Source organism: Ursus americanus, chromosome 6 (assembly GCF_024610735.1).
Source record: "Ursus americanus isolate L20-20 chromosome 6, mUrsAme1.1.p, whole genome shotgun sequence".
Classification (NCBI taxonomy): Eukaryota; Metazoa; Chordata; class Mammalia; order Carnivora; family Ursidae; genus Ursus; species Ursus americanus.
This window is the reverse complement of record NC_142132.1, coordinates 55849422-55874289: the sequence shown is the minus strand read 5'-3', so window position 1 is coordinate 55874289 and position 24868 is coordinate 55849422. Positions and strand designations below refer to the sequence as shown.

General features: G+C 37.6%; 1 protein-coding gene across 4 annotated transcripts in view; it reads left to right on the top strand.

Annotated features, from left to right (window-relative positions):
* The window catches only part of TET1 (tet methylcytosine dioxygenase 1), a 129046-nt gene that overhangs the window by 52176 nt on the left and 52002 nt on the right, over positions 1-24868 (top strand). For all 4 annotated transcript variants that reach the window (XM_087863065.1, XM_045783367.2, XM_087863067.1 and 1 more), the window contains one exon: positions 19938-22257. In XM_087863065.1, coding sequence (XP_087719191.1) covers positions 19938-22257 — 2320 coding nt within the window. The remainder of the gene's footprint in view (positions 1-19937; positions 22258-24868) is intronic.

The following is a 24868-nucleotide window of genomic DNA, read 5'->3' as shown; positions in this document are numbered from 1 at the left end:
TTGCGTTTTCACCAACAATGCAACAGGATTCCTTTTTCTCCACATCCTTGTCAACACCTGTTATTTCTTGTGTTGTTGACTTTAGCCATTCTGTTGGGTGAGGTGCTATTTCATTAAAGTTTTGATTTGCATTTTCCTGATGATGACCATCCCCAAATGTTAACATCTTACATACTATGGGTCGAAACTAGGACGTTAACACTGACAAAATATTATTTACTGTTCTAAAGACCCAATTCAGATTTGGCCAATTTCCCCACTAATGTCCTTTTTTGGGGGTTCAGGGTTCAATTTAAGATCTCTCATCAAATTTAGTTGTCATGTTTCCTTAGTCTCCAAACTGTAATATGTAATAGTTCTCAGTGTTTCAACGTCTTTTTTGTTTGTTTGTTTTTGTCTCAATGTCTTTCATGGCATTGGGGCTTTCGAAGAATCCTGTTCAGTTGTTTTGTAGAATGTCCCTCCTGTTAGGTTGTGTGATGCTGTCTCGTGATTAAATTTAGTATATGCATTTTTGGCAAGAATCCACAGAAGCAATGTGCCTTTCTCAGTGTATCATATCAAGTCTCATGTCTGAATTAACTTTGATCTCTTGGCTTAAGTTTCTGCCAGGATTCTTCTCTATAAAATTACTATGTCCTTTTGTAGTTAAAAGCTATCTTATGGGGTGCCTGGGTGGCTCAGTTGTTAAGCGTCTCCCTTTGGCTCAAGGTGTGATCCCAGGGTCCTGGGATCGAGCCCTGCATCGGGCTCCCTGCTCTGCTGGGAGCCTGCTTCTTCCTCTCCCACTCCCCCTGCTTATGTTCCCTCTCTCGCTGGCTGTCTCTCTCTCTGTCAAATAAATAAATAAAAGCTTAAAAAAAAAAAAGCTATCTTCTGGGGAGATTCTTGGACACTATGCAAATATCCTGTCTTCCATCATGTTTTTACCCACTAATTTTATTTTTATTTTTTTTAGAGGTGGGTGAGGGGCAGGGGTAGAGAAGCAGGCTCATGCCCAGTGTGGAGCCCACATGGGGCTCCATCTCACAACCCTGAGATCATGACCTGAGCCAAAATCAGGAGTTGGACGCTTAACTGACTGAGCCACCCAGGTGCCCCGACTACCTGTTAATTTTAGTATTCATACATAATTTTGCTTCCAACAATTATTAATATGGTGCTTACCAAATGGTCATGTTCTACTGTTCCTCTCCATCTGTTAATGGGAATTGTCGTGTAAGAAAGCACTGTCCCTTTTCTCCCACTTACTTATTCATTCAATTATTTATTATATCACTATGGACTCAGAGTATTTATTTTATTCTGTGGGCTTAATCCATCACTGATCGTTAAGTGAAGGGTTAAGGAAGACTTGCCATGTCAGATTCCAAGCATAAAAATAAAACTGGTACGTGTGGGATAGGAAGAAACAGCATATTTAACTGTTTAGAGGTAGTTTCTTGTTACTTTGGGTACTTAAGCAAAAGTTGATGAATCACTAAAGGTAATGCAGAGATTGGGCCTGGCATAAGGAGGTGGATTCCATGTCCTTGAAGGTCTGCTCTAACCTTGAGAACGTCTCATCTGCTTAGGCAGAAAACACAGATGGTCACTTCATAACTTACTTAACTACTAAGCTTGTGTAGTAAGGGTTTTATATCAGAGCATGTTTAGCCTCTGGTGTATCTGTTGCGTAATTTGTTAAAAACCCATCCAGCACCCCAGGCAAAGGCTGAGATGTGTGGAACTTCAGTGTATATACTCTAAAAATGCCAGGCCTGTCAGTTTCCATCACTTTCATGTAGCTGGGTTCTTACTTCTTAGAATTAAACATAACGATGTGTAAGTTTATCTCAAGGTGACTTTTTCTTGGATGTGTAAAGGAGATTATTGCATTGATTTGCCGGTGTAGTTGTGTTGTTTTATGATTTGCTGCCTATTGAATTTCAAGTCTTTTCAACTCTTCTTCCTTAGAATTTTAGCCTTGGTTTATACCCCCAGCCATTTTCATTTTTTCAAATGAATTCTATACTTGTCTTTGTTTCCATGGTTTCTGAAATATTTCCACGAAATAATAAAATAGTTTTAAAGATTTTTTTTTTTTTAATTTGACGGAGAGAGGGGGAGATAGAGAACAAGCAAGGGGAATGGCAAGCAGAGGGAGAGGGAGAAGCAGGCTTCCCCCTGAGCAAGGAGCCTGATATGGGGCTTGATCCCAGGACCCTGGGATCATGACCTGAGCTGAAGGCAGCCGATTAACCGACTGAGCCACCCAGGTGCCCCTAATGTAGTTTTAACAAACTTATTTTCTTATTTTATGTTCTTATATTTATGTATTTTATTACACATGAAATATTGAACTTTATGTAAAATTTTTCATATTTATTTTTCCCCACCTTTATTGAGATACACTTGACATCTAAGTATAAAGGGTACAACATGTTTATGGGATAGACATATATATTGTAAAATGATTGCCACATGTTTGTGTTCATTCAGAATGCCATTGAAATTTTCTTCCCTTGTAGTAACTTGTAGCCTTGGTCATAAATTTATTAGTGGCCCAGACTTTACTCTTTTCTGTGTTTTTCAATTAATTGTTAGAGTTAGCAGGTCTTAGGTGTGATTTCAATCTCTACTGGCTAAATACTGCTCAGCCCTGGCAAGGATCCTTTGTTCACCATATTTAATCCAGCTTTTAGGTCCACTGATTGCTCTTTCCCAAGCTCATTTGTTTGAATCAGTTTTGCAAGTATAATACCAATTGGCCTGGTAGGAATTGCTTCATTATTAATGTTCAAATGTGTAACAACATCTGCTGAGGCTTCTTCATGCCTGGAGCCTTGTGTTCTCAAAAGTCCTGTTAACAGTTTCCACGGCTGTTGTCTCATTTGTTAGCAAAGCATCAGAATGGTTTTAAGAACAGGCCACAAAAGTTTTCCTGGCAGCTTTCCAGCCAGGTACAGAAGACAGATATTTTAGGGTCAGGTTGTAACTTTGAAATTCATAAAAAAGAGGTGAGAAAAATTCAGCGGTAACAGAAAGCCCTCAGTGTTCACAGACGAGGAGACTTTTCCCTGGTGTTATTTTTGTTTATTTTTATTAAAAGCCCTACACTCAGCTATGTCAGTCTTTACAATCATTCTCAGTTGTATGATAGTAAAGTGTGGCGATTTTCTGTTTTATGACACCAGTCTTTTGCAAACAGTGGAATTCAAAATCGTGTCCCTTTCTGATTTATGTTTTTATTCCTGTGTTTCTTAATTGGATTTATATTCCATGATGTCTAAGGTGTTCATGAAGAAGTCAAAGGCAACAGAGTCCCAGAATTGAATTTGTTTGTGATACCTGTCAAAGAAATACATAGAGGGTGTGTGGAAATTCAGTGCCCGCTTCCTTAAGGTAGTAATGACTAAAAACTTCAATGAAGATTTTTGTAATGCCTTCATTTTTTCCTGTGGCATTTTGTTTGTGCTATGAAATACATAAAACAAGATAACACACGTGCTGGTGTTTTATTCTAAATAATGTGTGAGCCCAAGCAGATGACATTCTTTTTTTATTTTTTTAAGATTTATTTATTTACTTAGAGAGAGAGAGAGAGCAAGCAAGCACCTGCAGGGAGGGCCAGAGGGAGAGGGAGAAAAGGAATCTCAAGCAGACTCCTGGCCGAGTGAGGAGCCGGATGCTGGCTCTATCTCAAAACCCTCAGATCATGACCTGAGCCAAAATCAAGAGTTGGACACTTAACCTAGTGAACCACCCAGGTGCTCCCAAGCAGATGACATTCTGGACACTTATTAAAATGAGTATCTCTTGGGACATCTGGCTGCCTTAGCCAGAGGAGCATGCAAGTCTTGATCTCAGGGTCATAAGTTCGAGCGCAAGGTAAAATTGTCTTTTTCTTTAATTGTAAATTTAATTGTAGCAGACAGTTTGCTTCCCCCAGCTCACGCACATGACGCACTATTAACAATTGACTTATATGATAAGTGTCCTGTGACTATACTAATACTTATTATTTTATAAAAATTAGACTGTACTATGTTGCTTCTTTGCAGCTTGGTTCTTTTCGTATTAATTTATTCTGTGCTCCATTTTGGGTCAGTTTACGTAGATCACCAGTGTGATTTTAATAAATAGAGAAATATGGATTTAAGAATAACATTGAAAGACCTGAAAAGAATCAGTAGTAAATTTAAAATAGAGTCTATGTCTTTTATTTATTTATTTTTAAGATTTTATTTATTTATTTGAGAGAGAGAGAGATAGTGAGAGAGCACAAGCACAGGGAGGAGAGGGAGAAGCAGGCTTCCCTCGAGCAGGGAGCCCACTGGGGGACTTGATCCCAGGACTCTGAGCCGAAGACAGATACTTAACCGACTGAGCCACCCAGGTGCCCCTGAGGCTATGTCTTTTAAATTAAAGAGGAAAAGAGAATGAAATAGAAAAATAACCCATTTAGCAAGAAACCTGCCAGCACCAAACATTTATTATTACATTGTGACTATAAAATGTAGTTACCATCTAGAAGAAATGCCTCAGATTATGTAAATAAAACAAAGTCTAAATTAAATGATTTATTGTCCACAAGGGACACTCCTAAAGGAAAGAGAGTTGAAACTCAAAGGATGAGCAAAAATATTCCAGAGAAATGTAAACAAAAGTAGAATATGCTTCTATTTTTAAGTTAAATTTTTGATAATTATTACCATCTGTAAATTTAAAAATTGAACCAAGAGCAGCAAGTTTATCACATCTAGATATTACCAATTATTCTTTGTCAATCTAACATTTTTAATTGATTACATTATTTTTATTTAAAAATTATTTCTGAGGGTTTGTTTTTTGGGTTTATTGAGGTATAATTGACAAATATGTATGATACCTAATGTGCGTAGCGTGGTGAATTGATATGCGTATATACTCCGGAAGGATTCCCTCCATCGTGGTAACACATCCATTACCTCACAGATTTACCTGTTTTTTTCTCTTTTTAGTGAGAAAATGCAAATTCTACTCCTTTAGCAAATTTAATTATACAATACAGTATTATCAACTATAGTCACCACGTTGTACATTGGATCCTCAGACCTTTTTCATTTTATAACAGAAAGTTTGTGCCCTTTTTATCAACCTCTCCCTATTTTCTCCACCCCCCAGTCCCTGGCAATCACTTTTGTACTGTTTCTTGAGTTTGCATTGTTAAGATTTTTGATTCCAAATATAAATGTTCCCATGCAGTATTTGTCATTCTGTGTCTGACGTTTTCACTTAGCCTAATACTCATAAGAATCATCCATGCTCATCTTTGTTGTTTCAAATGGCATGATTTCCTTCTCCTTTTGTAAGGCTGAATAAGTATCCCTGTGTGTGTGTACATATATACACATATACACATTTACTTTACGCATTCGTCTGTCAGACACACTAGATTGTTGCCTTAGCTTGGCTGTTGTGAATAATGCTGCCGCCTCATAGAGGTATCTCCTTTTGGTTTTGATTTGCATTTATATGATGATTGATAATGATTAGCACGTGGACACCTGGCTGGCTCAGTTGGTAAATCATCCAACTCCTGATCTTAGGGTCCTCAGGGTCATGAGTTCAAGCCCCACACTGGTCATGAAGCCTACTTAAAAAAAAAAATGATTAGCACCTTTTCCAGTACCTGTTGGCCATTTGCATTTTAGTCATTGGAAAAAAATACCTATTTAGGTCCTTAATTTTATTTATTATTAATGAAGTGAAATATCTTTTTGTAGAAAATTAATTTAATATTGGGATTTGGCATACATATGTAGTTTTCTGGATTTTATTTCAGTTTTGTATGCCTTTATAATTTATTCATTTATTTTATTTATTTGAGAGAGTGAGTGGCAGGAAGGAGCAGAGGAGAGGGACAGAGCCCAGACATGGGGCTGAGCTCAGAGCTCACAGCCTGACATGGGGCTCTTATCCAGGACCCTGAGATCATGACATGAGCTGAAATCAAGACCAGATGCTCAACTGACTGAGCAACCCAGGCGCCCCATGCCTTTAGAATAAAAAAACAAAACAAAACAAAAAACTTTATTATAAAAGGAACAGATACTAGTTGAAAAAAGTTAAAATATCAAAGTGCTAAAAGTTACAATTCCCATTCTCTTCTCCCTTCTTCCCCATCTCTTTTATTTCACAGCAGTAACCTCAGGACTATGTTGTTGTGTATCTCTTCAGATGTTTTATTATATTATTTTATTTTTAAATTATTTTTTAAAGATTTTATTTTTAAATAATCTCTACACTCAACATGGGGTTTGAACTCACAACCCTGAGATCAAGAGTTGCATGTTCTACTGACTTAGCCAGGCAGGGGCCCCTCTTCAGATGTTTTAAATCTACACTTAGAGATCTCCCCCCAACTGTCCCTACATACACACCCACAAGACTGTATCATATGTTCCTCTTCAGTTGGTCTTTTCATGAAATGTTTTGGATCTTTTGCCATTTCAGTACGTGATATCTCATTGGCTACCTGGAATTCCATCGTACAGACATATCGTACCATACTTTATTCACCTAGTCCGGTACTGTTTTTGAAATATTTGCTGTTACAATGTAGCTCAAACAAGTCTGTCATAAACATTCTTGTGTATGGTTTTTTTTTTTTTAATTCTTTTTCTTATTAAGGAAATATCTAAATCTGGAAATACTTTAAAATTTTTACTTCTTCTGAATAGAAGGAGAAGGGTAAGGCAAAATTTCCATCATTGTATTTATTTTCTGGAAATAAAAAGAGGAAAAAAGGAGTGTTCTCATGATGGGAATCTGTAGGTGGGTAGTACCTCTTAGCTTCATGACTTTGCCTCTAAGAGCTTACCTGGGTTTCTCTTCCTGACTTGCCAAGACTGAGTCACGCAATAAAAGGTGAGTTACGTAGAAGACTCTGGTGAAGGAGGAAGGTGTTATATACAGAGTGAATGGGGGTGGATGAGGAAGGAAAGTTTAGTGAAAGTAGGTGCTGGAGACTGTTTTGCAGGAGGCAAGGAAAGACTAGAACAAGTTTATCTAAATTAACTTTTCCTTTTTCCTAACCAATCCTACTATGTGAGGTGTCTGATTCCAGAAGAGCCACCTTCTGAAAACAAGTACTGAAAAATTGACATTTAGAAAGGAAGGACTATTCCTTTATTCTAAAATAATATTTACAAATCAATAAAGCTAAATTGGAAAATCTCTCCAGATTAAACCACCCTGTGGTTTTTCTTCTAAATTCATTTGTGTACTTATTTATTTATTCTTATGATCATCATCCAGCTTTTTAAATAAACATTTTAAGCAGAAAACAAGTTGAGAGAATAATGCAATGAACGCCACTATGTCCACTATCCCAATTCAATATTTGACTTTCTGTATGTATATGAACCACTGGAGAGTTGTAGGTTATCGTCTTTAAGGTTAAATCCTACCATACAATCATACCATTATTAAGATTCCCTATTATCTAATATCTAGCGTATACTTAGATTTTCCCATTTGTTCCCAAAATAAAACCCGTTTGTGAGCCTAGAGGACAATCACCAAGATCTCTTCTCTGGGGATTAAAGTCCAAGATGAAGAGACCGCATTGCAAACAGATAAGTAAGTACAATCAATTGATATGATAAATATCTGTACCTAGATAGTAAAGGAAGGAGTGTTCAGTTTTATCTGAGCAGAGCTGGGGGAAAAGAAATACTGGAGTTTACCAGCTGGGGAATTGTTAAAAATAGTTGATTTCTACGGATACTTTTCTTCTAGTTCTAGGTGTTTTTTGGGCAAAATTGATGGGGGAGGGTTGAATGACGGAAGGGCATTCTACCTTAAAGCAGCTACTCAAGAAAGGACTGGGCTGCTTAAAATAGCCTTAGGGGAAGCAAGGCTGGGGGTGGGGCTGGTCTGCGGTTGCAAGATACATTCTGTAAAATTTGGCAAAGGCTAGGATCTTGGAGGCCTTTCTTGTTGTAGTGAAAAATGTGAATTTTGCTCTGGTGGTTAGTGGTTTCCAGGTTCCCTTACCATGCTGTTCTTTGAGTCTATATAGAATTTCTACCTTCAGACTAAGGGAATTTTGCTGGGGCTAGTTTAGAAGTTCCTTTTCTAAAACCCCTAGGGTGATGTTGATGTTTAGCCAGGTGCTTGTGGAATGCAGCCTAAATCAATGAGATTTGCATTTAAAATGATCTCTGTAAATAACTGCATATCTGATCATTGAAATTTGGGTAGAACAATGAAGAAACTGACTGTGATTTTATTTAATTTTAATTGGTTTAACATTTAAAACTGAATTAAAGTGAAATATTTTTTATTAAATACAACTTCGTTTTAGTACCACTATAGTTTACTTTAACCATTGAAAATTTAGCAATGAATTAATTTTCAGTATGTATAAAATATACACTGAATTTCTTAGACTTAATATACAAAATATCTTCATTAATTTTTCATATTACATGTTGAAATTGTGATGATATTTTTAATATGGTGGCTTAAATAGAAATATATTAAAATTTGGTTCACCTGTTTCTTTTTACTTTTAAGAAATAAACCTCCTAAAATCTTTAAAATTATTTCTGTAGCCCATATTGTATTTCCATTGGACAGTGCTTCCTTAGAATTACAGTATATGAAGGTTTGGGAGTCCTACAGACTGGAAACCAATTCCAGTTCTGAGGTTAATCCACTAAGGGTAGTCGGTGAAAGATTAGGTTCTGAAAATGCTTGTTACCTAACATTCACTAGAATGCAATATCCAGGGGTGCCTGGGTGGCTCAGTTGGTTAAGCATCTGCCTTTGGCTTAGGTCATGATCTCAGGGTCCTAGGATCAAGCCCGCGTCAGGCTGTCTGCTCAGGGGTCCTTTGAGTTGGCTCAGCAAGGAGTCTGCTTCTCCTTCTCCCTCTGCCCTTCTGCTCCCCCCACCCCTGCCCCATTCTCTCTCTCTCTCTCTCTCTCTCTCAAATAAACAAAATCTTAAAAAAAAAAAAAAAAGAATGTAGTATCCATAAGAACTGGTGCCTCTCATGTTAGCTCTACCATCAACCATGTCTACAGCATGTTATGGATACTCTTGTAAACGTAGAATGAACACACTGAGGCAAAAGCAGTAGAAATGAAGAACTGAGGTTTAAAGGAAGAGGTTTTAAGTAAGACCACTGAATTCATTGGCCGAATTTGGGTGTTGAATGGAGGAGGCTTCTGAGGAGACTCATGAGTTACTATATTAGGTGAGTTTTGGGGTTAAAGCAGGTGTGGGGTAGGGGTAACTCATTAACTTTTAGATGTGGTTGAGTTTTAATTGCGGGATGAAGATGTCCAGTTGGTGCATGACTGAGTTTGAAGTTTAGAGGAAAGATCTTGTCTTGCTGTGGGAGTCATCAGCAAATAGGTGTAGACTGGAGGCCTATATATAGATAAATGGGGAGCCCAGAGAGAAGGCAAAGGGGAACACCGTCATTCATAAGTGGGTGGAAAAGCCAGCAAAGGAAACTAAAATGATGTGTGGAGAACTGAAGGGAGAACCTTACAGATGTGAGCAGCACTATTAAAAGATATTCTGGCAGTCCATTGAATTTGACAATTGGGACTACATTGGCCAGTTTCAATGAGGTGGTGGCCGCAGAATCCTAATTATAGTGGGCTAAAGAGTGCATGATAGTGATTGCAGACAATTATTTGAAGGCCATTTTTTGTAAAGTGGTGCAGTGAGGGTGAGAGCTAAATACTCCTCGAGGGTTTTTGTTTTCTTTAGTTGAAAAGCCTTGAATTTGTTATGGCCTGTGGGGAGGCGGCTAGAAGGGAAAGATTTACAGATCTTGATACTTCGGCTCCAGAATGCTCTCTGATTTTTCTGTTAGGAATGTGTAAATACCTCTGTGCATAGCATCACCAGCTAAGTGCTAAATAAATACTCAGTATTCTTGGAGTGTATGTTCTTAGAAAGCCTAAACAGAAATAGACACTTTTTTTTTCTTTAAAGGGAAACATTGAGGAAGGAGACCCAAGGCCACATGAGCGATATTGGAAAGAACTGAAAGTTGAAATCTTTATTGGTGCCTTGTAGGATCATGAATTAGCTAGTTATCTGATGGCCTTCTGGATGGAGTCGGGTGAGGCAAGGTCCTTGAATTTATCTTTGATCATGAAGGAGCATTCCAGGCAGAATGACTTGATAGAGGCTAAACCCTAGTGGAAAACAGGATTTGTCATAAGACCAGTCTCCTGAAATCTTGAGGAGCATTTAAATGCTCCCCCCAAAAAAGATATTTGGAGCCTGCCTTCTATCGTGAACCTTGATAGTATGAGTGCATATAAATTGCACTTGCCAAACTAGTATGATTGACTCTAGTCTGATTGAATTAGACAATCAGCAATTTTTGTGTTCTTTTCATTGTTTTTTAAAAAGTAATGTGGTACTTCACGTTGGGGTATTATTTAATACCCATAAGTTTTTGGGGCACCTGGCTGGCTGAGTTGGTAGAGTGTCGTGGAGCCTACTTAAAATTCAAAACAAAACAAAACAAAAACAATTAAGTTTTCACTGAACCTTCTAATAATATGAAACTGAAAATTTTGAGTAAAAAGTTAGGAAGAAGGTAAAGTAAATCGGATTTATCCAGAAGTAAGGAGGGTTATAGTGTAGTGAACATTTGGAGAGAAAATAGACAGTGACCTCACAGTGACCTCTGATCATATCCTTTAGAGTTGGATTATAAATTGGATTCTAATTTCACCCAACTCTCCTTCATAACTTGGTGTGAACCCTGCGTGCATATACTGAATTTGCACAAAGGGAGAGAATATTTTGAATAGCAATGCAGTATTGTTACAAAACTCAAAAACAGGTGAATGAAAGTAGGCCAGTGGGTTCAGAAAAACAATAATTCACACAATCCAGGAAAAGAAACAACCAGAGGAATTGAGTTGTTCTTCTAAGTTTTAAGCATCTACGGTAATCTTAGGTCAGTAAACATTACTAAATATTAGTAACTGATGGAATTCCTCGTAAATGTTTTTTTTTTTTTTTTAAAGATTTTATTTATTTATTTGACAGAGAGAGACAGCCAGTGAGAAAGGGAACACAAGCAGGGGGAGCGGGAGAGGAAGAAGCAGGCTCCCAGCAGAGGAGCCCGATGTGGGACTCGATCCCAGAACGCGGGGATCACGCCCTGAGCTGAAGGCAGACACTTAACGACTGCGCTACCCAGGCGCCCTGGAATTCCTCGTAAATGTTAATTATTACTTAAAGAGGAGTGCCTTGGGAGAGACCTCTGGTTTGATTCTGGCTCTAAGAGTATTGATTTGACTTTGCCTAGTTACTTAACCTTTCTAAACCTCATCAGAAGAATGGAAATACTAATACTATACTTAGTAGGAAAAGCAAGGAGATAATTCCTATAAAACATTAATGTTGATGCCTGGCAAGTATTCCGTGCTCAACACATGAATAATAGCTATGAATAAATATTTTTTCTTAATTGTTGACTTGAGACTGGAGTTAGTAGGTTTTTGCTATATGTTGAAGGACATGTATCAAAGAACTACCTAATAGATGTTTTTCCCCTAAATAGTTCATTTCCACACATAGTAAGGTCCAACAATATGTGTAAATGCATTGTTTCATTTCATCCTGACAATAAACTGGTTCAGTGAATGCTATTACTAGTCCTGATATATCTTAGGGAAACTGAGGCTCAAAGAGGCTTCAGAGAGCAAAGCCTCACTCTCTGCCACTTGGTTGGTAAGTGACGGAGCAGGGAAAAGTAGCCAAAGTTTGTCTGCTTCCAATAAAGCCCCCATTCTGAAAATATATGAAGGTACACGAAAAGTATAAAGAATAAACTACATTGGACACAGAGTTGGTTATTCACTTTAAGCATGGGGAAGACTGTTCATGAAAACGGTGAAGAATGAACAGGCAGTGGGTTTGGCTTTGGAATCCTCTAAGTTGTAGGCTCAGGGGGACACGCCTCCAGCCTGGGGACAGAGGCACAGAAATGTGGAGCTCCCAGGGACACCTAGATTTTACAGTTTCAGCTGAGACTCTCCTTGGAGGTCTACAAAAGAGCAGGTTAAGGAATGATGGAATTTGACAATCGAGGGCTCACACAGAACCTTGGGGTAGGCATTTAAGATACTTGAATGAGGAGGGAATTTGATAGGATGAGAGCTTGAGGCAAATTTGGAGTCTGAAAGGTTGTTAGTCTTTTTGACTTGGCATACATTGCACTGGCTCGGAGCTCCAGAGGAAGACTGCAGGAACAAGGACACCTGGGACTAAGGGAGGTTTCATTCTTAGGTCAGTTTCGTATACATTCAGAACCAATCTACAATTTAGATGTTTTTGGATTAAATAGAATTGTCTCTCCCTCTAATAATATGCTTCCCCTCCTCTGCCCCATCCCCGCCCCCCATTCTGATACCCTGTGGCCAAATGAGGGTGGAGTTTTTGTTGGGAGAGGAGTAAAAAATTAGAATAGAAAAGAAGTCTGGATGTGGTAGATCGAAGTGGAAAAGGAATTTTCAGAGTCTCTGGGATGGCCTCTATTCAGCCCAGGCGTGGAAGAGACATAAGGCTTAATGGCACCAAGGTAGGACAAGTGGGGATGAGTACAGACTCAGTCTGTTAGACCCCACCCTCTCCTGCCTTTCCATGAACTTTGAACATCTTACAGGGTGGCTGTAGGCAAACTGGAGAAAATGGAACAGAGGCAAAGCTCAATTATTAGGGCTACAAAATGTGGTGGGGTAGGTGTCTTCTTTTTATGCCTCAAAAAGGGAAAGAGCTAGACAGTTGTAGTGCTGTAGGAAAATAAGGTAACTGTTTTGCAGGTCCCCGTTGAAGAAGGATTTGTGTGTGTGTGTGTGTGTGTGTGTGTGTTTAGTGTTTATTTTAGCTTTGGTGAATGGCTGGTTTATCTTCCTTTTGATTTCGATTTGGGTTTGTTCGAAAGCAGTTGTGCAGAGCAGGGGCTGACCTCCATGCTTCTGTGGGAATGTGCGAGGTCAAATACCATATCCGGCATGATTACATCACCTTAAAGTTAACAGGAATGGAGCCACCAGTGGTTCTCCTGAATTTTTTCTCCAAACACTTAATTTTCAGGTTGAGAACATAGGTCCTGAGGGTGTCACTTCAGGTATAAATACTTTGTGGGTTGCTCCTTGCCTTCTACATGTTAGTTTTCTTTTTCTTTTTTTTAGGCTTTTTTATTTATTTGAGAGAGAGAGTGAGCGTGCAAGCTAGTGGGGGGAGGGGCAGCAGGAGAGAGAGAGAAGCAGACTCCATTGTCAGCTCAGAACCCAGGAGCCCAACGTGGGGCTCTCGTGGGGCTCCATCCAGCTCACAACCCTGAGATCATAACCTGAGCCGAAATCAAGAGTCACACGCCCTTAACCGACTGAACCACCCAGGCGCCCCTTCTACACGTTAGTTTTTTTAATTCCTTAAGACCGGTTCTTGATTGCTGGGAGAGGGTAAAAATAATCTTAGATACAATGATGGGACCACAGTACATAAACAGATACATACTATATCTGTGGAATTAAAATTTCCTGGGGAGAGCTATTAGGGAAAACATGTTTTAAAAGACGATTGGTGGGGGGGTGAAAGAGGAAAGCAAAAAAAACCCTAAAGGCAGGTTGAGAAACATTGATCTGCCTGCCTGATCATATAGTCTTGTGGACCATGTCTCTGTACATGCTTTGAAAGACTTTTCCATGTGATCTGAGCAGCTGTTTCTTGATACAGGAAATACAGCATGTATGGAATGTGAGTGTTGGGAGAGTAGACGTCAGATTCTGTCCAAAGGGCATAGTCATTTCAGAATAAAATACCACTTTGCTCAATGCCATTTGAGCTCATTCAGGAGTGGGTGTCAGTATCACTATGATAGGAATGTGGAGAAATGAGAAAACAGGGTGTTTGGTAACTATTGGACCCAGATCTGATCTAAAGTGATCAACATTCCTGTTGGTTCAGAAGGGATAAGAGGGGCCCTGAGCAACGTATAGTCTTGTGCCTGGTATAGAGTAAGCAACGCAGAGAAGTGGAACAATTTGAATTACTGTCCTTAAACGGTACCTTTGAACACTTTTGGGGTGATAGAGGACGGAGAGGAGACACCGGTGGGCAGGTGGCATGAGTTTGGGTCCTCAGAGAATATATGGCGCTTGAGGGAGTAAAACAGCCAATTTTTTGTGAAACACTTCACTTCCTTCAGAGAGTTGGCATCTCTTCAGAGAGGTAGATGTTAACAAATATTTTGAGATTCAAAATGGGTATTTGGGAATGCACTCCACCTAAGCAGATTAAATGTCCAGGAAATCTTCATTAAAAAATAAACATTCATAATGTAGTCAGTGGAGCCTGTTCACGAAGTGGTTTGGGTTTGTACACTCTGGTAGGTTGGAGTTTGTACACTCTGGTAGGTTGGAGTGGGCTCCTTTCAGGTCAGTAATGATGTGCATTTCTTCCTAAGGCTGGCTCACGTGTCTTACTGATCATTTACAGCCCACCGTGGTGGAGGTATTGACACCACAGAAATTGGCCTATGTACCGAAAAAAACTGTTTCTTCCCTCTCAGTTCCCAATCTGATTGTTAAACACTCACCAGTATTCTACTGAGTACAATTTCTATGCAACAAATGTGGAGAATCGGGCATAGCCTCCCTGAATATTAGCAAATGTGTATGTACTCCACATCCTATCTTTCTGCTCTAATTTGTTTGTAATTTGGTACTACAGAAACTTTTTAGCTTTTTTCACTTACTGTATGCTAGAAATCTTCCCATAGACTGCTTCACTTTTGGTTTAAATCTAAAGGAAGTATATTTTAAAAAGCAACAGTATTTGTTCAGATCTGGGTTTAACGGTTCCCAAGCTCCTGTATTGTTCTTGACCTCTTCCTACTCACCACTCCTATTAGTTTCATTTGTATTCTTCTGAAGTTTCTTTTTGCAAATATGAATATATATATTAATTCCCTATACTTTTTATTAAAATTTAAAAAATGGTACAGTTCTAGATCCTCTTTTTTTTTTTTTTTAACGTAATATATCCTGGACATCTGCCTATTAGGAATGGAATTTCTTTTCATTCTTTTTTATAGCTGCGAGGTATTATGTAGATAACACAGTTGAATTAGTCTGCTACAGGTGGACATTCGGGTATTATCGGTTACTTCTTAAAATATACAAAGCTGTCAGAACATACCATTAAGTGCAGGTAGAAGTAGGATAAATTCTCAGAAGTGAAAATGCTGTATCAAAGGAGAGGTTGAATTTGTAATTTTGATAGTTATTGCCAAATCGTTCTCCATAGGGATGATACCACTTTGCACTCCACTAACATTATATGAGAGTATATATCCCCACAACTTTCCCAAGGGCTTAGGTGTTCAAACATTTTGATGTTTGCTATTCTGATAAATGAAAAATGTTATCTGGACCATTTTTAATTGCATTTTTCTTAAAATTGAGCACCTTTTTACAGTGTCCATCTCAGTTGTAGTGAAGATCAAATGAGTTCTTGCAGTAAGGACTGTATATTATAATATAACTAACATTCTTTGGATTATAACTATTATAATGAAATTGTTAGTGTTCTCTCTTAGTGATGCCTCATCTTCACTGGGCTAACAACTTTGGTCATATGGTCTCATTGAATCCCCATCACAATCTAGATGACCCTTAAAAAAGGAGGACACTAAAGTTCAGGCTACATGGCATCCCCTGGATCAGACAACTCCAAAGGATTGCTCTTTCCCCATTTAGTGTTCAAGATTAACCAGTAATAGGGGCACCTGGGTGGCTCAGTTGGTTAAGCATCTGCCTTCTGCTCTGGTCATGATCCCAGGGTCCTGGGATCGAGCCCCACATCCTGACTCCTTGCTCAGCGGGGAGCCTGCTTCTCCTCTCCCTCTGCCTGCTCCCCCTGCTTGTGTACCCCACCCTCTCTCTCGGTCAAATAAATGAATAAAATCTTAAAAAAAAAAAAAAGAAAAGATAAACCAGTTACAGAAATTAGATTGGTTTATTTTCCACACTTATGTTTAAAAATAAACATGTTTACACATTATTTAGATGTACCTTTTAAACATAAGGCAGTGTTATTATATCTTTTTCAAGTTTCTTTTTCACTCATCTTTTTTTTTAAGAACTTTATTGAGATATCCTATATTTACACCATACAATTCATCTGTTTTGTTGATGCACTTTTGAGATGACATGAACTTGAATTTTTTGTTTTTCCCCAGTAGCTGAATGTTTGTTCTGGCCACTCAGTTTCACTATGAACAGCAAGTGAAACTAAGAGTAACCATTTTCTCAGTGCACATACATGGATACACGTATAATCACATTTAATAGTATGTACTTGTAAGAGTTCCAGCTGATTTCAGAGAACAGAGAACATCTTACTAGCCCCTACTGAAACGTAATCTATCAAATTGTTTTCTTAAAAGTTAGGTTTAGTAGTTGGCATTGTGTAGACCATGTTCTCATGTATTTATTGACCCCGTGTTTTTAAACCCTAAGTTTGTAAAACAGTCATGAGATATAGGGGCACCTGGGTGGCTCAGTCGGTTAAGCGTCTGGCTCTTGATTCAGCTCAGGTCATGAACTCAGGGTGATGAGATCGAGCCCACATCATGCTTCGTGCTGGGTGTGGAGCCTGCTGAATGAAGATTCCCTCTGCCCCCCTCCCCACCGTCTCCCTCTCTCTAGAAACAAAAAGTTATATGAGATATAACTGAATGATAAAGGTCAGTTTTTAATTAAGCCCATTAGTTAATGAGAATGTTCTGTGTTTGCAGCACATAAATCTTAAAATGTTCTCAGGGTCCTCTGTAGAGGAATATGTACGTCCTTGTGTCTTAGATATCCATATTTGTAAAATTAAAAGCATCAAGTAAAACAAACAAAACTTCTCTTTTCCTCACTTTCGTTTCCCAGTGGTAACTGGTATTAACATTTTACCTACCAGCTTTCAGCATCTTATTATTTAGGCTCTCTTGCCATGCAATCACTAGATTGATACATCCAAGTAATGGCTGTACATTGTTTCACAATATGAATAGGAGTTTGTTTATTTCATACTTTCCCTAGTATAAATGTTATATTGCATTATAATTTGCTTACATACATTTCTGCATTTTTAGTTTTGTCATTTGGGTGGATTAAAAAGTTGCATTTATTTTCATTTGCTTGTCTTCTAGGAAAGTCAACAGCTTTTGATCCTGTGGATTTCCACTTAAGCAAAGTACATATTCCTGTCTATTTCTCACTCTTCTGTCAAGTCATTTACCTTTTCTTGTTGATTGTGGAAGCTCTTTTACATTAAGAATAGTAACTATTTACATGTAGTTTGAATATTTTCCTAGACTATCCTTTGACTTTTTATTTTTTTTAATGGCGATATTTTTCCTGCCTTTTTTGACAACTATATATATGAAGAAATAAATACATTTTACATTCTGATTCAGTGCACAGACATATACAAACACATTACATAAAAGATTTACATTGTAGGGTTGCCGTGGTAGCTCAGTTGGAAGAGCATCCGACTCTTGATTGTGGGGTTCTGAGGTCAAGCCCCACATTGGGTGTAGAAATTACTTAAATAAAAAATTTAAAAAAAGATTTATGTTGTAATAGTTATTTTTACCAAATGTAGTGCATTTGTATTTTTCTGTACTATTCCATTAAGAAAAAGCACTTGTTACAAAGCACTAAATTGGTATTGGAACTTGTAGATTGTTATCAGCAGTTTGTAAAGAACTATATTATGGTGCCTTTGCTTCAAAAATTGTTCATATTATATGTAGTGAAAATACATATTAAAAAATACATTCTTTCCTTTATGGCCTCTCACTTTTTACTCTTTCTTGGGAATATTTTCCCGGCTTTCTATATTTTCTTATTTTTAAATATTTAAATTATTAACATATCTGGAATTTTTATTTCATATTATGAGATGGGGGTCAAATTTCCCCTTTGTCATTACTAAGAAATTGTTACTTTTCTCCACTGCTTAGACATGCCATCATTTTAATAATAAATTGTTAAATATTTTCAAGTCTGTCTGTTAATTTATTACCCTCTACGTTAAGAAATTGAGTTTTTTCGGATTTTTTTAAGTTACTACTGAAATGTAATATACATAAAGAAAATATATGTATGATAATTATATACGTTAATGAATTTTGGCAAACTGAACATAATCTGTGTAACCTGTGTACCCTGCTCAAGAAATTAAATATAGTTTATTTCTACTAAGATTGTTTAATGTGAAAGAAAAGATTGTTTAATGTTTAATTATGCAGTTGGGTAATGCTTGCATATTTTATAGCTCTTCTGAACTTTGACTTAGTTTTTCAGTCGGTACTCCTGGTTTTTCTATGGACTCGGGTATGTCACTTCATTCACTAGGAAGTCTCCTAATCTTAAATTTTTCTCTCCCTGAGGCATTGAATAGAATGTCCAGAGCTATACTGAAGATTAGGAGGTGGAGGTTATCTTTACTAAATTCGCTCCTGACAACAGTTGGAAATGCCCCTACTGTCTCAATTCCTATGTTGTAATTTTGGATGAGCTGTTGGGTTTTAAAAATAGGGATTAGTAGGGGAAATAGAGAGCGATTGCTTAATGGGTACAAGGTTTCTTTTAGGGGTGATGAAAATGTTCTGGAATTAGATAAGGGTGATTATTGCATAACGTTGTAAATATGTTTAAAAATCACTGAATTGTACAATTTTAAATGGTAAAATGATTAATCTTATTTTATGGGCATTTCATCTAAAATTTTTTTTGAAGGGATTATATTATTCCCACTAAACACAATGGCTTAAGTGAAAAGACAGAAAATACTAACTGCTAATAAGAGTGTACAACAGTTAGAGCTATCATAATTACTCATGGGAGTGTATGTTTATAACCACTTTAGACAATTATTTGGCCTATCTACTAAACCCGAAGTTAACATATGCATACGCACACACTTGATAACCCAGCACTTCCACTCCACCCAATGTATATATAACAGTAATATTTATAGTGGTATACAACCAAAAATAACTCAAATGTCCATCTATAGTAGAATCAATAAATATCATTCAGTGAATTACTATACAATAGTAAGAATCAATGGACTGCAATGGGGATGAATCACAAATGTAATTTTGAGTGAAAGGAAGTCAGTTATGTAAAGTTTGGAAAATAAGCAAAAGAAATCCATGATAGATGTCTAAATAATGGTTACCCTTTGGTAGTAGAATGATGACAAGATGGGAGTTTCTTGGCTGGAATCTGGCCACATGGGGGTTCATTTGTGAAAATTCAGTAAACTATGTACTTAGAATTTGTACACTTTTATGTGTGTATTTTGTATTTCAGTACAGTTTGCATTAAGATAAGAGTTATTACCCATCGAATGGTACTAATGTAAAAATATTTTAAAGATTTATTTGGAGGGGCACCTGCGTGGCTTTAGTTAAGCGTCCAAACTCTTGATTTTGGCTCAGGTCATGATCTCAGGGTCATGAGATCGGACCTGCATCGGTCTCTGCTCTGCACTGAGTGTGGAGCCTGCTTAAGATTCTTTCTCTCCTTCTGCCCTTCACAACCCCACCAACCGCCCCCCGCCCCTGCTTGCACTTCCTTGCTCGCTGTCTCAAAAAAAAAAAAAAATTTTTTTTTGAAAAACAAATAAATATACCAAAATATTAACAGGTATGAGTTAATGATATTTGTACTTCCAATTTTTTTTTTCTTTTTCCTTACACAGCCCTTTTGGTATTTTATTGAAAACATAAAAAGCAAAAGTAATATTTTTTTCAGGGACTTTACATTTAGTTCATGTTAAATCATAAAGTTCCTCTGGCTCTTATTCCAATATTTGTATAGATAATATAAGGTATTTCTGTGTTTATTTTGTAGGCAGATTTTGTCAACAAATCAGTAAATGGCCCCAAGTCAGAATCCATGGAATACAGGAGGAGCTATGGGGGGGAACAGAGATTGGAATTAAACCCACCTCCCCTTGAAAATGTAACTAAAAATGAAGAAAGTATGACAGGTATTGAAGTGGAGAAGTGGACGCAAAACAAGAAATCACATTTAACCGATCATGTCAAAGGCGAATTTAAGGCAATTGTGACAGAAGCTGACAAATTAAAAAATTCTGAAGATGACAGGAAAAAAGTCCTACTTACTGACTTAATTGAGCCTCAGAAATTGTTTGCACAAACTGTAAGAAACGGCATTAAAAATGTACACTATTTACCAACCGAAACAAATGTGTCTTTTAAAAAATTCAATATTGAAGAATTTGGCAAGGCATTTGAAAACAACTCCCATAAATTCCTGAAAGACACTGCCAACCACAATGCCATGAGTTCCATTGCCACTACTGCGAGCTGTGATCATCTCAAGGGGAGAAATAATGTTTCAGTCTTCCAGAAATCTGGGTTTAACTGCAAGTCTTTTCCAGATCCTGCAACTTTCAACTTAAATAGTCATACTAGTACACACAATGAAAGTAATCAACCCAAATCTCTAGAAAATATACCAAGTAAAGAACCAAAGGATGGATCTCCAGTTCAACCAAGTCTTCTATCCCTAATGAAAGATAGGAGATTAACACTGGAGCAAGTGGTGGCCATAGAAGCTCTGACCCAACTGTCAGAAGCCCCATCAGAAAATTCCTCACCATCAAAGTCAGAGAAGGATGAAGAAACAGAACACAGAACAGCGAGTTTGCTTAATAGCTGTAAAGCTATCCTCTATTCTGTAAGAAAAGACCTCCAAGACCCAAACTTACAAGGGGAGCCAGAAAGCCTTCATCACTATCCATCTTTGGAAAAGCAGAGTTCATGCAACACGGTGGTATTCAATGGCCAAAACATTTCCAAGTCACACAACAGCTCAGCTGCTAACCAGGCACCTACAAAGTCACAGGAATATTCAAAAGTCACAAATTCAATATCTCTTTTCATACCAAATTCAAATTCATCTAAAATTGACACCAATAAAAATGTTGCTCAAGGTAGAATTACTTCTGATAGTTCTAAGAATTTGCATCAGTTGCCCCCAACAAGTGATAAATTGGGGTATTGTAACCAGTCACTGACCAGCAGTAAAAAGATAGACTTAAAAGATGATCCGTCGTGTCTAAATACAATACATAGCAAAATAGAGGAAGACGTTGCAACACAGTTAACACAACTTGCATCAATAATTAAATTCAATTATATAAAACAAGAGGACAAAAAGTTTGAAAATACACCAACAAGCCTTGCTGCATGTAATGTACAGCAAAAATGTGGTCAGGAGAAGGTCGCAATACAACAGAAACCACCTTCCAGTGTACAAAATAATCATAGCTCATCGTTGACAAAGCAAAAGAACACAACACAGAAAAAGACAAGAGCTACCCCATCAAGAGATCGGCGGAAAAAGAAGCCTGTAGTCATAAGTTGTCAAGAAAATGACCAGAAAAAGCAAGAACAGTTGTCATATGAGTATAGTAAGTTACATGACATTTGGATAGCATCTAAGTTTCAAAGATTTGGTCAGTTTGGTCCACACGATTTTCCCATTCTGTTGGGAAAAATTCCTCCCCTAACCAAAGTATGGAAACCAGTGACTCAAAAGAGTTCAGCATTAGAACACAAAAAATTATTTCCTCCACTCACTCAAATAAAATTTGAGCGTTATTATCCCGAATTAGCACAGGAAAGAAACATGAAGGTTGAACTGTTGGATTCTCTCCCATTATGCCAGTTAAAAACAGAATCCAATGGGCAGGCGTTTACAGAAAAAGTTTATAATTCTCAGGTACAGCCAACAGTGAATGTCAATCAGAAAGCTCATCCTTTACTCCAGCCCTCCTCTCCGACTAACCAGTGTGCTAATGTAATGGCCAGCGATGACCAAACACAGTTCCAGCGGGATGTTAAAGACCAGCTCGTGCATCAGAAACTGCCAACGTTGCCTGGTATCTCTCATGAAAGCCCCTTACCAGACCCAGCACAAATTCTCAGGAATGTCAATGTAGTATGTTCGGGTGGAATTACAGTGGTTTCTACCAAGAGTGAAGAGGACGTGTGTTCATCTAGTGTTGGAGCATCAGAATTTTACCCAGTAGACAGTGCGCAGAAAAGTTTTAATGATTATGCCATGAACTTCTTTACCAATCCTACAAAAAACCTGGTGTCCACCACGAAAGATTCTGAATTGCCAACCTGCAACTGTCTTGGTAAGTGTGTGCACGTGTGCCCGAGTCTGTGTGTGTGTGTGTGTGTGTGTTCTTTGTTTACCTCCATTAATTGCCTCATCATGACCTTATCAAATTTTGGGTAGTCTTTTATATGTCGCATTTTTGCCCCATTCGTATTCTGGCGAAATTGGACTGAATTCTATACCCATTTTTCTGTTGGACCTTTATTGATTTTGCTCAAATAATTGTTAAATATAACTTATAATTTGGAATCTTTCCCAAGTGGAAAATTTGCTGATTTCTCTTGGCTTAATGTCTCCTAAGTTATTTATTGTGCATATCGTAAGAATGAATTTCTTTAATACTCTATTAGAGTTTATTCTTCCTATGTTTAAAAGAATTTCAACCTATAAGCATTTTGTTTAAAAAATGTTTTATTGTGAGATATACATACACAGAATGTAAAACATATGTGCAGCTTAACAAATAACTATAAAAAGTATCTATAATTGCCACCCCGTTCAAGAACTGGAACGGGTTTGTTTCTTTTTCAATCCCTGGTGCTTTTTTCTGCTCTGTGATACAAAGGATGTCCCTACAAATGAAAATCCAGTCTTGGCCATCGAAGAATTTGTAAACCTTCTGAAATTTTAAAATATGAAATTGTTGTATAATATTGATTCCCTATAAAGAAACAAGTAGGTATGTGCAAATAGCTGATTTATGGAGTTTATGACTGATACATATTTTGTGCCTTAGGAGTCATTGAAAGAGAACATCCAGGAACTAATAATTAGAATTTTTATCAATGTGTTAAAGGCCCTGAGACAATCTTGCTGAACTAACGATTCATAGGCAGGCCTTATGAGAAATCTGCTCAGTATTTGAAACACATGAAAGCTGAATTTGAACCCTGTAGTGATTAGTCACTGTCTATGGTCAAATTTCATGTAAGTGTTCAAATAAAAGAAGAATTAGTTTACTCTAATGTAGCTGTAATAGGGAGATTAAATAGATTGTGTCATTAAAGTTTGTAAGGCTGCTTGATGCCCTCATTATTACAACTTATGAGGAGAGAATTTGTGAAATAACCTATTTTGAACCCAAATAGGTTTAATTATTAAAACAGTCTTATTAAAAAAAAATCTTAAAATATAACCCCAAATCACAAAGATTTCAGATTGGCCCTGAACAAAGGAAGTGTTTTTTGCCTGAAGTAGGTGGTTCATTAGTACATTCCAGAATGGGTAAATGATTGCTTGAAGGGATGAACTATATCATTTAGATTTTTTTTTTTTAACCACAGTAGAAAAAATAGTGAAGTGTAGCAATGACTTTTTGCTCTTGATTATCTAAAGTACATTTGATACTCTGAGATCAATCCTTCCATTTCTCTACTCCTCTTTCAACGCAGTTTTCACAGCCTACCATGTGCCAGGCCCCGGGGATAGGCTCTTTTTAGAAGGATCTCATAAGCTGAAAAGGGTGACAGTGTTGAGTGGGGTTGAACTGGTTGAATGAGAGCTTCTTGGAGCAGGGACAGAAGAGTATAGTAATGATGATCCCTATTCCAGATATTTTACTGGGAGTCTGATACTGTGCCATGACCTTGACTTGTTATATTCAGAGCATGCCTATAAAGTGAAGATGTGTTATCTCCAATTTACAAGTTAGGAAACTAAGTCACAGAAAAGGTCACAGCTAGTAAATGATTAAACTGGAATTCAAAGACAGCAGTCTCAACTTCAGAGCCTATGTTTGTAGCCTCCTTCCTCTTGTTTTGAAAATCTGAATTAAGAAAGGGACAGTGTATTTCTGAATATCATTACACATGGAAAAAAGATCTCAAATTTAAAATGCCATTAAAAGGTATATACCTGAGCTAGTGTAATCTTACTGTGTGCATAATGTCAGTAGAATGATTGTCTAATTTCAGGACTCTTTCCTTATGCATTACATAGTAACTAGTCACCGTGTAGCAGTTGAGACTTCGAGGCACTTAACTGAGCATCTGCAGTGGACCTGTGATTATTTTATACATTGTCACATGTTTTCCTATAATCATTATGTTTTCCTATAATCATTACATGTGAGGTTATTGTGCTCATTGTGTAGAAATGGGAAAAACAGAAACTAGGGGTGCCTGGTTGGCTCAGTCAGTTAAGCATCCGACTATTTCAGCTTAGATCTTGAATTGGAGTCATGAGTTCAAGCCCCATGTTGGGCTCCACGCTGGGAAGGGAGCCTACTTTGAAACAACAACAACAACAAACCCAAAAAGCAGACCCACTCAGAAATCATCCCAAGTGGAAAGATCATATCTAAGAGTAAAAGATTTCCATGGAGGGGCCCCTAGGTGGCTCAGTCAGTTACGGGACTGGCTCAGGTCTTGATCTGAAGTCTGCTTGATATTTTCTCCCTCTGCCCCTCGCCCCACACACACTCACTCTCTCTCTAAAATAAAATAAATAAATGTAATCCTTAATATTAAAAAGAGATTTCCGTGGAAGTATTGTGTTATAGCAAACTAAGAGTGATTCCCCTCCGGATCATGGTTTCTCAGTTTGAGCACTGTTGGCATTTTAGATAGGATAATTCTTTGACGTGGGGGGACTGTCCTCTGCATCCTAGCCTGTTAAGTGGCATCCGT